This window comes from Pelodiscus sinensis, chromosome 23 (assembly GCF_052426305.1).
Source record: "Pelodiscus sinensis isolate ZL-2025 chromosome 23, ASM5242630v1, whole genome shotgun sequence".
NCBI lineage: Eukaryota > Metazoa > Chordata > Testudines > Trionychidae > Pelodiscus > Pelodiscus sinensis.
The window spans coordinates 13,140,274-13,155,186 of NC_143074.1; the positions used below are offsets into that span (position 1 = coordinate 13,140,274).

Sequence of the window (14,913 nt, forward strand, 5' to 3'; positions counted from 1 at the left end):
AGACTGAACCAAGCAAAGGTCACTCCCCCTCCCCCTACCATGATAGGGTTTCCCAAATGCAGCAGCGCTCAGCGTCCACCTACCCCAGAGTTCTGCTGTCCTCAGACGGGTTTATAGAGGCAAACAAAGGATGGAACTTACCCGGAATGCAAAGGCAGGTGTAACTGAATGATCAGAAAGTGACCGTACATAAGGAGCCTCCCCGTCCATTCAGATGACTAAACCTAGGACCTATGATAGCTGAGGTCTCCTTTCTATAGCCCATCAAGGGAGCTCCCATCCAGTCATTGGGATGTGGGGGGTGTCTCAGTAGACAGCTTCCCTCCACTATCTTCTTGTTTTGGCTGAGCCAGAGCGACCAGTGTCGCCTGATGCAACGTAAGAGCTATTTAGTCACACCTGTGCAAGAGAAGAGCTGCAGCAATAAAGGCCAGGAAACAGGGCAAGTGCTGTGTTTTGAACCTGTGTGGCGTATTAGGGGCCATTCCTGCAAGGTACAAAGTATTGCTCACTGCAAGACGGCCAGGCCTGGAAAGGTGTTTATTGATGGAAGGCATCTCAGGCACCAATAGGCATTGCAAAGAAGGCACCAAAGTCTCCATGTAGGCTAGTGCATTGTCAGTAGGGTTGCCAGATGGTTTAACAAAAAATACCAAACACGCTCCCCCTCAAAAAAAAACAAACAAAAAAAAACACCGGGAAAAAATTCTGTTGAACAAAAAAAACAGGGGTGAGACCAAACTTGTTGAGGAAGAAAAGGGGGGGCTGCACCTTTAAATGGCCTCACACTCCTCACTCCTCAGCCCCCGCCAGACACGGCAGGGGAAAATTGTCCCCGCCGGGCTTCCGTCCGAGGGAAACAGGAAATACTGGACATTTCACATGTCCGGTATTTTCTGGTTTTTTTCTACCGTACAGGGGACCCGAATAACAGACAGTCTGGACAAAAACCGGACAACTGGCAACTCTAATTGTCAGTACCAGCCACCAACGTAGCCCCCCTCATTCTCGTTGATTTCAGTGGCCACTTCTCCCAGGGTACCAGCTTCCTCATTGTTGGGATTCCTGAGTCGAGCCGGGGGGGGGGGGGGGGGGGGGGGGAGGGGGAGGCTGCCTCTGGAATGCTGACCTGGCTTAGGGCTGCCAATGCAACAAAACCTCCAGGAGTACGTTCAACCAAACTCGGGAGCCCTAGACCTGAGAGCAGTTGGGGCTTCTGTGGAGGGCCATGGAGGCAACTGCACTAACAGAAGTTGGGCCCAGATTAACCAAGTGTGCAAGTGGCGTGCTTGTACAGGGCCCCTCATCTCCACTTTGGCCTGGCCGTCCCTCCAGAGGCCCAGCCCCATGGGGATGGGAGTCGCAACTGCTGAGTGAATGCTCATTCTCCACCTCTAAATTTTTTCCATCCATGTGCAGAATACATTTTGTTACATGCACCAAGGCATGTGCAGATGTGCACCACTCTGGAGCCTGTGGGTGCTTTGCTAATCAGCTGGGTAGCATTTGAATCTCTCCTAGGTGACCACCCAAGTACTCAGCTTACAGGGAACACTGCTCTCCAAGCCCCTTTCTTGCCTAATCTTGGGGCCTCCCCATTGCACCCGGCTAGCCAGGATTAGGGTTACAGTGCTGGGGCAGAGGTGCTACTGGGGGGGAGTGGTTGGTGCCCCCTTAGCAAGCTGAGGAGGAGAATTGGATTGGGAGGCTACGTCTGCCATTGAACTGGGAGGCTATGTCTGCCCTTGCTTGATCGCCACAGGCAGAGCATTGCTGAAGGAGCCTAAGCACAGTCTGTTCATGATTAAAGTGGGAATGTCCTGGAAATCTCTATCCAAGCAGACTGAGAGATCTCTGGTGCTCCTGGCTGCGAAGAGATGCTGGAATACACATCAGAGCAAGGGCAGGGTTCTTCCAGAACTTAGCAGCATGGATGCCTACTTTCTGTGTTCTTAACCAATAAATCAGACAGCACAGACCGGTAATTAGGACAAGGACTCATGACTAAAGCCTTAGGGTATGTCCACATGGGCAAGGTGGGAAGGTCTCAGAGCCCCACATGTTTAGTCAGTTGTCCAGAACGCTGAGACTCATTGCTGCGGGTCACTGTAGACAGACTCTCAGCAGCTATTCTCAACTCTGTTACTGACTCACCATGTGACCTTGGTCAACTCACTTCACTTTTGTCTGCTTTACTTCAGCTCTCAGTAACACAGGGGTAATGCCTACCTCTGTCATATTCTTTGAGATGCTGTTGCACCACAAAGTGTTATAGCAACTACCAAGCACATTTCTCCCGCCCCATTCACCCGAGGTTAGGGTTTTTTGGGGGGCGGGCATTGAGGGTCATCTAAGTTTTCTCTAGTTTTTCAACAGCATGGTAAAAGGAGGGCACATAGGAGTCAGATCTCTCTGGATCTCATTGCCACAGGGGTTCAAATTCCAGGTGCCTCTACTCCAGTATTCTGTTACTGACAATGGCCAGGCACAAGATGTTTCATAAAAAGGTGCAACCAACCCTCTGGTAGCAATGGAGTAAGGCACACAAGTTTCCATCTAACCCTCAATAGGCAGCAAGCAGTTTATGTCCAGAAGCATAAGGGTTTATATTCCTTCCAGGAGATGGAGCCTGGGCCAGTATCATCTCATGGCAATTTTGCAAAGCTGCATTGAAAGCCCTTTAGTAAGCCATTCTTCAGCATATTCCGAAAGGCGAGAATTCCCCACATTGGAGGTACTCACATTGACATAGAGCAGAGAAATCCAATACAACACGGCTGCAAATCCATAGGATGTCATAAAACTATTACAATTCCAAACCATTCAAAAATACTTTCCCGCCACGAGGTACAAATTGAATCCAGCTGCTCTGCTAATGGAAAGAATAGCTGAAGAATACTTCACTAAAAAATGGAAAGCAACATGCTTTCCCCCTGGAACTCTGCAGGCAACCAGCTGTCCTCCAGAACCAATCTCCATCAGCCTGCTCCGTTTCATGTGACCCTAGTGACAAAAAGAAAATGAAAGTTTCTCTGGATGCAGGCCCAAGATGCAAAATATCCAGGCCTGGGTCTGGGCCCAAAAGGCAAACAGTAGGACCAGTGATAGGCTTAAGGTTCCAAATGTCATGAGCCACAAAACAAGGCCTGGGTAACAGTTGTTTCTAGCACTGGCTGGCTGGCCATGAGACTGCTCACCTTAAAAATCACATCATTCTGATTGCCACCCTGCTCCCCCCACACTGCACACTAGTCTGCTAGTCCAGGAGCTGCTGCTAGTCCAGGAGCGGCTGGCAGGGGTTACAGCGAGAGTGCTGAAAGCCACTGAGCAAAACAGGGTAGTATGTCATGGCTATCAGGACTTCAAGCCAGGGAGTGCTGCCTCCTCCTCAGCATCATTCCAGATTGGACTTCCCTGGTCCGGCACCCTCAGGACCTGACCAGCCCCAAATGAGGGGATTCGCCAGGCCAGGGTAGTTCCCTCCCTTTCTGGCCTGTGCTAAACTGCTGCCCCCACCGTCTGGCTAGGGCTCCAGCCTGGCTCCACTGCTGCCTGTCTAGCCACAGCTCCCTGGGCTGGAGCTCCCTGGCCGTTGCTGGGGATGGAGTTCCACGGCTGGGGCCAATCCCCCACTACTGCCCAGATACTAGGGCCATAGCACCAGAATGCCTGGCTGTGCCACACTCCCCTCCCCCTCCCACACACACACACATGGCTCCTGGCTGAGTCGCCAGCCCTTCCTGCCATGCTCTACCCTGCAGCCAGCCCTCCCTATGCCTGGGCTCTGTGGTCCAGGAACACTTCAGACCAGAGGTGTTGCCTGACCAAAGAGTCTCAGTTAAGGGCTGTACAACCTGTATTTCCTGCACTCCTGATGAGTGAAGTGAGAGTCTAATGACCCACATTTGCAAAATGTGGCCACTGATTTTGGCTGCCTAACTTGTGACATCCCAGGGCCTGATTTACTATGGTGCTGAGCTCCTGTTGACTTCAGCAGGCCTTGCTGGCACCTCTGAAAATCAGCCCCCAAGCATCTGATGCAGGGCATCCACCACTTAAAACATCTGGAATCAGTGGTCACTTCTGGAAATGTTAAGCTTTGTACTTAAATAGCACATTGCATCCACTAACGAGTTAAATCCTTTCCCCCTTTGTCCTCTAGGAGGCAAGTATGACCTCCGTTTCACCTCAGAGAAGCTGAGGCATAGAGCAGTGCTGAGACAGGTTCCCAGTGCTATGAGACACAGTTAGTGGCAGAGCTAGACTGGAACTGAAGAACTGCTTCTCTTTCCCTTGAACAGTCTGCTGGACCATATGACTTCCCCTCTTGGCAGGCTTAGAAGATTAGATTTGTATTGGTAAATGTGGGTAAACATCGATTTCACCGTGCGCACACAAAACTGAAGGAAAACATTTCGCCCTCGGTGAGAATTGAAATTTACAGACAATGTAGGAAAAACACTGAGGGAGAACTCATTCCAGCCTGACTTCAGGCTCTTTAGTTTGTACATTTTTGACATGTGATGTTGACAATTGGTGTTTTAATGGTTATAAAGCTTTAGCTTTTTGACTCTGCTGCCATCCAACGATTGTCTGATTCTCCCTATCACCTGACCTCTCCTCTGGAATTTCGCACAACTGTGAACATTTAGCCGGATCACAATCGGAAAAGATGCTTTAAAATAAACATTGATGTTATCCTTGAATACGATATATGAATTGAATTCTGCCAGGCTTGGCTATAGGGCTTGCCGTGAAGGGCAATGTGTTGCGGAATTACAGGTATCGGCACTTAGCAATGTCACCTCCTAGGCAGGGCAATGAAATCCTCGCTAAGAAGGGTCAGTTGCTGTCACAGACCCCGCTCCCTCCTTGAACAAAGACACGGGCACTGCCCTTGCCTCACCCTCCCCGCCAAACGCCCGAGACCAGTTTGGGGGCGTCTCTCTCGCCGGCCAAGGAGCCACAGGCTGCTTCCGGAGAAGTGGAATGTGTACGCAGCCCCTCAGGGATTATCTTCTTCGTGCTCCCCACAGGCGAGAGTCTGAGTCCGAACCGCAGCGCTGCCAAGCGGAAGAAGAAGCAGAGGAGGAACCGCACCACATTCAACAGCAGCCAGCTCCAGGCCCTGGAGAGAGTCTTCGAGCGGACACATTACCCTGATGCCTTTGTGCGGGAGGAGCTCGCGCGGAGGGTGAACCTCAGTGAGGCCAGAGTCCAGGTGAGCAAAGGTGTGGGGAGAAACTAGGCCTCTAGGCCAGGGCTCTGGCTTTCCCCTTTCTCTGGCCAGCTAGAACTCAGGCCTTCAAAGAGTTCAGCATGACAGGGGCATTGCTGCATTTTCCAGGGGCATCACAGCTCACACTCAGCCACCGTCACGGGTCAGACAGAGCAGCGATGCCACAGCCAGGCTGCCAGCCTGAGATCGGCCAGAATGAATTTGACCCCTGCTTGGTGCAATGGCCAACTGCACTGTGCAGCCTCCCCTCTCCCTCCCAACTGCCACGCCTGCACCCGCGCGACTCAGGTTACCACTGCCGCCTCTCCTCCTGCCAGGTGTGGTTCCAGAACCGAAGGGCCAAGTTCCGCCGCAACGAGCGGGCGATGCTGGCCAACAGGTCTGCATCACTCCTCAAATCCTATAGCCAAGAAGCAGCCATTGAGCAGCCCATGGCTCCCAGGCCAACCGCCTTGAGCCCAGAGTATCTCTCCTGGACCACCACATCCCCATACAGGTAAGTCCAGGCAGCCTCACCATTATCCTTCCCATCGGTTTGCAAACTCAGGTGTAGCAGCTGCCTTTCAGGACGTGCTGAGGAGCCAGCCAAAGTCAGCCTAGCTTAGGAAAGACTATAACAGGCGGGTGGCTGATTAGAAATCGGCTCCCCTTTCAAGGGGAAACAGAGAAGGCACATAGGCCACAGTGAAGTCCCAGGGAGTCTGTCCATTGGCTTTCACAGGCATTAGAACTGGTCCTAAGGCCCTCAAGTAGGAAAAAAATGTTAGAACTGAACAAACTGCAGGCCCAGTGAGCCAAGATGTCACCTTGCCACTGGGACAAGCACAGCCAGCATATGAGATGGAGGCAATGATGTGTTGAATTGCATTCAGAGTTGTTGTAGGGATGTTGGTCCCAGAGTATTAGGAGGCAAGGTGGCACCTCATTACTGAACCAATTTCTATTGGTGAGAGAGACAAGCTTTCAAGTTTAACCAGAGCTCTTCTTCCGGTCAGGGAAAAATGCTTCGAGTGTCCCAGCTAAAGGATGAGCCGATAGAATATTCAAACGTTTCAGAGGGGTAGCGAATAGTCCTGCAGCACCTTAGAGATCAATAAAACATATAGATGCTTTCATGGGCACAACCCACTTCTTCAGATGAACTTCATCTGACGTTCTGATGAAGTGATACCATCTACATTGTTTGTTAGTCTCTAAGGCGCTGCAGAACTATTTGCTGTTTTTAAAGTTTTTTTTCAGATAGAATATGTACTAACTCCCAGGGCCGGCGGGTATGCTTGGCTGGGGAAGGCATTCCTTCCCAAACCGGCAGCCTGGCAACCTCCCACACTCCACCCCCAGAATGCCTACTATATGCGTACTGGGGATGGAGTGTTGCTGCCCCGGAGTACCCGCCCTTCTCGTGCTCTGGGGCCGGGGAAGCTGGAGCCACTCACCCTCCTCCCTCCCCATGGCACGCTGCCATGCCTTCCGGAGAGCAGGGGCTGTGGAGGTGGCTTGGCTCCCATGAAGGGCAGGGCTGGGGGCTTGCCTCTCCCAGCTGTACCTTTACCCACTGCCATGCTAATTCCTTACGCTAAACGAAGGGACCATTCCAGGTGAAGTGGCCCTGTTAAACCCACTGCAGTCATTGGACAAAAACAGGGGGTTAGTGGTTATCTGGTTTCCCTCACATCGTTGTTATTAGGGCAATTAGTGCTCTAGATGTGGCACATGCCACCATATGTTGTGGGAGGACTCACAGACCAGTCCTCATCCTCAAAGGAAACCTGCGTAACACTTGCAAAAATATGAATTTCAGCTCCCCAGGCTTGTCATTGGCAAGACACTAAAAATCACAATCTTAACAAAGACCCTGGATTTATAGCTTTTAACAACAACCTGTGACCCACCCACCCTCCCCCTCACTGTCCTGTGACTAGAGGGGGGATGTCACCTTGAATGACCCCTTAGAACATGTTGCTAACTACTCAGGCTGAACTACTGGTTCCCTTGAATCATGCTGAGACACTCTGAGTACCTTTCCCACATCTGAAGAGCTCTGTAGCGCCCCAAAGCTTGGCTCCCACACAGACAGAAATTGGCCCTATAATAGATATTACCTCCCCCTCCTTGTCTTCTCATGGGGAGTTTAAAATCATTGTAAGAGTGAACATGAGGGAGCGCAGTTAACATTCTAAGTGTCAGAGGCACATGGAGCTCCCCATAACCGACAAGGAGCCACAACAGAGTTTTTTAGCAGCCTAAGCACTAAAAACACCCCTCCCAGAGAGTAAAAGCAGAGCCCCAAAAGCTCTACATGAGAAGTTCTTGCAGTGGTTTAGGAATCCCCTAAACTAGGGACAGGCAAACTCAACGGGTCAAATTCCTTTCTGGGGTAACTGCAGCAGTTGCATCAGGGATGAATTTGGCCTGTTTTATCTAATTCAGAACCCACGTGAACATGCTTCATGGATTGGAAATGCAAACTCATGTTCTGCTTTGGAGCAAAGTCAAAATAAAGAGCCAGAGAGAGAGTGGAAGAGGGGAGGAGGGGAGAAATTGTAATGACTAAATCATTACAAGAAGCTAAAGGTAGATACGGGACAACTTCTCCCACCGCCTTGGATTTAAGTCCAGGGGTTCTTCTATCCCTAGTACACTGCCCAGGCTTTGTTTCTGCGAGGAAACACTTCTTTTCACTTTTAAATTGAATTTCCTTTGGAAAATCCATTCCAGGGAAGAAAGATATTGCAAATTCACACACGTCTCTTGACCCCTGGAACCAGATAGAGTCATAAAAACTGCACTGGGTGTGTCCATGCTGGAGAGTTTCCGTCCTCTGTACAGACAGAGGAGCTGAGCAGTTGCAATGGTGGGGGGGAACCCCAAGCACTCTAGTCTGGGGTTCTCTCCAGATTCAGAGGATGGTTTGAATAAGATCACCTTGGGACACTTGCAGTAACGAACACCTTTCCCGTTGCCTGAGAGCATTGAGGGCCTTGGATGAAGAACTTTGCAAAAAGCAGCTGCCATTTTGGTATCTAAGGGTATGTCTACACTAGTCTCCTAGTTCAAACTAGGAAGGCTAATGTAGGCATTCGCAGTTGCAAATAAAGCCCAGGATTTAATTTTTTTTTTAATTTACATTTACAAGTCTGGACTAACTGCCCACGCGGCAGGGACCTGGTATTTCGAATTAAAGCCCTAAATCGAACTTCCTGTTATTCTTCCTGCAAAGAAGTTTAACAGGTAGTTCAATTTAGGGCTTTAATTTGAAATACCGGGTCCCTGCCACTTGTAGATGCGGGCAGTTAGTCTGGACTTGTAAATTTCAAAAATGGCGACCAGCCGGGAAGATGCAAATCAAGCGCGGGATATTTAAATCGAACTAGGGAGCTAGTGTAGACATACCCTAAAAGCCTCCAGGGCAGACTGTTGGTACGGAGACAGACGTTTTCCCCAGCACAATCCCTGTCTGATTTGTTTTAGTATCTACCATCTGGTTTGTTTGGCAGACTTCATTCTCCTCTTGTCATTGAGTGTGTGGCTGAAGCTCAGATTGTGGGTTTTTCTTGTGCTGCCAGACTCAGCTCCGGATCCAGACTTCAGGACACATTCTCCTCTGGGAGTTTGATTTAGTCCATTGCCAAACCTAGAACTTGAATGCAGCCTGGAGCGAAATTCCCCTGTAGCATTCAGAGTGGGAAGGAGAAGGGGAAGGGGTCTAGAGCTAGGTTTTTGCCCTGGGCTCATTTCAAACCTATTCAGTTTAAAAGCTAGGGGCAGGGACTTTAGTCTTGTTTAAAACTGATTTGCACAAACCGCCTGCCTTCATTGAGCAGCATAGAAACATCCAGCCTACGCCATTGTTTATAGGGGAAGTTTACTATCGGCATCAGCCAGCTGGTTCCGAGAAACTGACAAAAGGAGCCAACTTGAAAATCTAATAGAGAGGTGCTATTCCACTTCTGCCTTTGCCCTGTCTTAAGCTTTTCCCTGGGCTATGCCTGAGTCTCATGATTTTCCTTTCCCTTGCTCCTCTCCCCTGCAGCACTGTGCCTTCCTACAGCTCAAGCGGCACTGCGACGCCCGCCCAGGGGGTGAACATGGCAAACAGCATTGCCAGCTTACGCCTCAAAGCCAAAGAGTTCAGCCTGCATCAGAACCAGGTGCCTACTGTGAACTGACTGCACATCCCCAGAACCGGGACAAAATACCAACGTGCCTGCCCTAGGCGGGAGAGCATCTTCCCGATCACAAGATGCCAGCTTGCTGCTCCTGTCCCAGTCTAAACCAAAACCCTAGTGACTCTCAACCAGTGCCAACCGCATCACCAGCATCCTCTTCTTCTCCTTGTCCCTTTGGAAAGCAGAGCCAGTCACAATCCCCTTTGGATAGTGGGGTGTAATTGTAGCCACAGAAGGAGTGAACTTGGGAAGAAAGGTGCTTTCCCCACACGCTCTAGAATATCTATATACACACGTTTCAAGGATGAACAGACTTGCCAAGGTAACATGAAAATGCTTCCGAGCAGGAAAGAATATTGGACAACAGGAACTGACAATTTGGATGTCTCAGCGGGACAGCCCGAGAGCAACTGAGTATCCTCCTATGCTAGGGACACTGGTCTTGGTTGGGAGGATCATTAGCTTGTCTTATGTCAATTATATAGGCCCCTTTTCTTCGGTTGTCACTCAAACCTGGCTGTTCTGCCGTTTGTAGCCGACTCACATTATACAGCAGCATGTCCAAGGCTGACAGATGTGCTCGTGTATTTTTATGTCACCAGCCTGCAATGCTTGAGCAAGAAAGACTTTTGCAAGCAGAATGGCCCATCCCTGCTGTATATATTCATTACCCTCGCCCTGCATTGCGCTGGGTACATTTAGCAGTTGCCAGCTGCCCGTGCCAATGTAAGATCCATGCTACCCACTTTTTAGTAACCATTAACCAAAGGCAAAGATGGCTTCAGTGACCAGCACTCACTCCAAGCTAATGAGTTTCTCACCCAGCTGACGGGACTTTACAGCTTTCCAAAAGTTGCTGTTTGCTCTGCACTTTGTGGTTAAGTCAATGCATTCCCAAGCAAGTCTGAAGGGGCTGGGGTCATTGAACTATCCTGGGCGGAAAAAAAATCCATAGGTTTTAGCTGAGTGCCTTGCTGTCAAAGCTCTATGCAAATGGCCAGGCAGGCTGCCTCCGTCGGAAACACTGCCTCTCTTATGGAGCTGTAGCCTGAGGATGTGGTTGATGGCTTGGGCTTGTAAATTAAATGCCTCTTGCAGCAAGCGGTTGGCTTTCCCCATCACCCCCTCCTCTTAGCAAGCTCGTCCCTGCAGAATAGCCAAAGCCCATCAGCAGGACTTTCAGTTACAATGCAAGATGTGAACAAGCAGAACCTCACCTGGGGGTCTCGGGGGTCCTGTGTTGTGCTTTGTGAGGCAGGGGTATAAGGAATGGGGCTACAGTAGGGGGCTGGACAGACAGCTTCCCTTACATGTGCACATTATAAGAAATAGCACGAGCAGTACTGGTTTCCCTTGGTACGGCTACTCCACTTAGCTCAACCCTGCTCTCATGGGTCTCCCAGCCAGGGAGGAGAAGTCCAGTCAGTTTCCATGCTCCAGCCAAGCGCTGGCCTCTCTGCTGAGTCCATCCACAATACAGTGGCTGGTGTGAGGAGCTGGTTTTCTAACGTGGACAAAGTATCCACTGGAAAAATGAGATGAGACGGCTCATTTGTTTCACACAGGCCACCAAACAGGCAGCAGCTGAAAAAAATCTTTTGGTCGCAACAGACGTGTGCCGATTTGAGCCGATGACTTAGAAGGGAAAGGTCTCACAGGTCAGCGCCCGTCCCCCAGCCCATTCCGGCCCCACTCGCTTTCAGGCCTTTGTCTTGCTGAGAATTTAGGCACGAATAATGGAAGTACTGGTGTTTTTAGGAGCAAAGGTGACCACTTGCGCCCCTATAGAGAACATTCAGTCTATGGGAAGCCCAGCAGTTTTGTTGTTGCCATCGCTACGGAGGGAGAAAGGCCGCATATCCTGCAATGTGGTGTAGGGATGTTAAATTTCAATTAATTGACTAATTGAATAGTCGATGCAAACTGATTAATCGATAGGGTGCCTCCCCCTTTGAAGTGTAGCAACAGCCATGGGGCTGTTGCTACACTTCAAAGGCAAAAGCGCTGCAGGGAGCACGGGGTCAACTGGATCAGGGAGCAAAAGCACTGGAGAGAGCAGGGGGTCAGCTGGGCTCCATGCAGCGCTGCCGCTTTAAAATGCCGTGGGGAGCCCAGCGTCAGGATCCACTCAGCGTTTCAAAGCGGCAGTGCTGCACAGAGCCTGGAGTCAGCGGGGGCGTCCCCAGCTGATCCTGGCTCCACGTGGGGCTGCCACTTTGAAACACTATGTGCAGCCTGGGGACACCCCACCTGGCCCTGGGCTGCATGTGGTATTTCAAAGCAGCATCGCTGCGTGAAGACTGGGGTCTGGCCCCAAGCTTCATGCAATGCTGCCACTTTGAAGCACCCCTCCCCCTCCCTTGCTGCCTCTTTCTGATAGAGGCAGCAAGGGAGGGGGGGAGTGAAGGCGAAACCCCCTTCCCCACAAAAGGCACAGATGCTGAAGGAGCTCCAGGACAAAGGTGCCTGTGGCATTTCTAAGGGGCTGGCCTAGATCATCCATAAAGAGAACCCCACGAGCTAGAGAGCTGCAGTGGGGTTTATATCTGCTAGAGCCATGATAGGATCAAGCCCTACCGAGCCCATCTGATCTTCCACCCAGGAAAGGGATGCGAGGTGCTAACCACCGAGGCTTTGTCTACACTGCCAATTGAGCAACAAAACGTTTGCCGTTCACGGGTGCTTCACCCCCCTTGGGAAAGGCAAAAGCTTTGCTTTGGCAAGAGACCGTGTAAACGCGTATTTTGCCTGCAAAAGTGCAGATAAAACAACACTTACACTGCCAGGCTGTTAGCGATAAGGCTGTGTTGCCAGGCTGTGGCATAGACAAAGCCTGAGTGACTCTTTGCTGCTGCTATCAAGGTCTCCAGGGGAGGGCCACACCTGGCCTGGGGAGTAGCCTGCTGGAGTTACCTTCCCGCCTGCTTCCCCAGCTGATGAAAGCAGTTTCCAAAATGAAGGTGGCCACACCTTGTGTGTGTCTAGCTTGACTGGCCCCGGTGACCCACGGTTCTTAAAGAATCCCGCACAACCGATGAGGAGATCGTTGACACAGTGAGCGGACAATAGCTCCCCCCCGCAGTTGAGCAGTGACTGTGCTCCTCCCCTGCTTGGCACGGACGTGACTCACAAGTGCTACTAGACTATTTGTTGTTTTTTAAGTTTGTGCAGGGGACAGTTCCGATGCTGCTGTCTAGGCTGCTCCAGGCACCAACTCCACTCGGGTGAGTCTGGACTTATTTCTCAATGATCAATTCACATTGCTCTGGTACCTGCACCCCCGGCAGTCTTCAATTCATTTACCCTCCCAGCAGCCGTGAGGTAGGGAAATGCTGTTTTCTCCATTTTACCCCTAGGCACAGAGGCACCAAGATATGGGGGGAGGAAGGGAAGGGGCTTCGGGTCCACCAGTATAGTTAAAGCAGTCGTATTTTTGTGCACAGACAAACCCTAAAAGACTTGCCTCAGTCACGCAGCAGGGAAGTGAATCTGGATTCCCTCAGTCTTTGGGCTGGCACCCAACCCCTGAACTGCCCTCTTTGGAAAAGCAATTCCAGATTTTCCAACGTGGCCAGCATCTTGGGCCCTGAATGCTTTGAAAGTGTGACCCTCGCTGTGAGAGATGTAGGTTTGCCAGATGGTTTAACCCAAAATACCGAGCACCCCCCCCCCCAAAAAAAAAGCACCGGGGAAAAAATTCAATTGAGAAAAAAAAAGGGGGAGACCAAAGTTGTTGAGAGGGAAAAAAAGGACCCTGAGAGTTATTAAGCAAAAAATTTTTGAAAAAAGCCCAGTGTGGCCCCTTTAAGAAATGCTTTCGAGGCTTTTTCGCCCTAACTGGCTGCTGGCGGCCGCCCGCCATCTTACCTCCCTGTGCCGGGCCGGACAGCTCCCCTACAGAACCCAATAAGCACCCGGTATTTTCACCTCTTGGCCAGGAAAAAAACAGAAAATACCAGACATTTTAGGTGTCCGGTATTTTCTGAATTTTTTTACCAGACAGGAGGTGAAAATACTGGACTGTCCGGTTCAATGGACACCTAGCAACCCTAGGGATGGGCACTGGACAGGCTGGGCCTGAGCTCTTTAGGAAAAATCCATCTCCATGAGACCAGATGCACATCAGATCAGGTACCCTGTGATTACCCCTCCCCCGCACACTGCTGTGACTGAGGTGGGGGCTTTTTTTATAACTTAAGGGGAACCTCTTGGCCAGCAAGCACCCACCAGCCTCCGGGTTAATGCTACATTGTGAAGCCCATAACACACGCACAGGTTCAAACACTCGGCACGAGAGTCTTGCAAGCGCAGAGAGAACAGTCGCGACACTCCATGCAAAACGGGTGGCACGTGTTACCAAGGTGGGGCTGAGGCCCCTTAGCCTGAACCAAGAACGGACGTGTAGACGACCTTTCCATGGGAACGAGCTTGAGCACTGACAGAAGAGCCTAAGACTGGAAAAAGAGCAGGGGCTTGAGAGATGGTCTGGCTGAGCTGGTCCCAGTTTAGCACCAGGTGGCATTAGCACACAGCCAAACACCCCAAGATACACATGCAGGACTGGACAAACCTATTTACCCCAGTGAGAAAAACCAGGGACCAGTGAATTCCATGTGTCCAGCATTCAGCAGTGGGGTCTGTTTGGTGCAAAATAAAGACCTCCAAGCACCAATGAGAGACGCAGCGGACAAGGGCGATAGCCTTTCAAAGCCACGGCATGAAGCAATGGATTCACAGAAGATAGCACTCCCAGGAGAAATCTTACTTGGGGGTGGGCACAGCCAAGGGAAAATCCTGGTGCCTTTATTCCCATGGAAAACCTGGGACTCTTTTCTGTTGTATAAGACAAAACCACAGAGATATAAATGTCAGTCCCTTTTTGAGAACATTGATGAAAATAAACCGGTTTAATAGCTTGCAGATGCTGTTTCTCAAAACGTTTAAAAAAAAAGGAATAAATATTTCTTTGCACAATATATACTAGAAAACATTTGCTCTTAATTTTACAGCTCCTTCACTTGTTCTGCTATCTTGGCAGCTTCCTCCCAATTGTCAGCTGATGTTAAAGCATTACTGAGACAAGATACAAATTGCCCCAGTGGAGTGTTATCAGGAACTAGGGATCATCCTAATCTAAGCTTGCTCTCTCCCTTTTGTTTTTTGTTTTTGTACATTTCAATTACGTGTAACAGAATCTATGGGGGGGGGGGGTTGTTTGGGTTGGGGTCTTTTTTTTTGCATGTGTAAGATTTGGGGGGTTGGGTTTTTAGTGGGGAGGGGTCGGTGGCTTTTGGGTGGGAGTAACTTTTGTAAAAAAAACTCTTGTGAAATAACTGAGAAATAAATATTTTACTGAGTAGTTCAGCGTGTAGCTGTATGAATGAGGATTCAGCCCTTCTACCCTCAGTCACCGCCGATTCTGGAACAGTGCCCGCCCTGGAGTTGGAGAACCCAAACAGGCACTTAGCAGCCTTTAGCATCACCTTCCTCCTGTTCAGCTGGCGC

The 14,913-nt window shown here is 50.3% G+C and overlaps 1 protein-coding gene across 1 annotated transcript in view; it reads left to right on the forward strand.

The window, feature by feature from the left end:
* Nucleotides 1–14,627, forward strand: part of PRRX2 (paired related homeobox 2) — a 92,333-nt gene extending 77,706 nt beyond the window's left edge. The window contains exons 2-4 of the mRNA XM_075906048.2: nucleotides 5,037–5,221; nucleotides 5,557–5,735; nucleotides 9,273–14,627. Of these exons, the coding sequence (XP_075762163.1) occupies nucleotides 5,037–5,221; nucleotides 5,557–5,735; nucleotides 9,273–9,408 (500 nt within the window). The 3' untranslated portion in view covers nucleotides 9,409–14,627. The remainder of the gene's footprint in view (nucleotides 1–5,036; nucleotides 5,222–5,556; nucleotides 5,736–9,272) is intronic.
* Nucleotides 14,628–14,913: the final 286 nt, after the last annotated feature.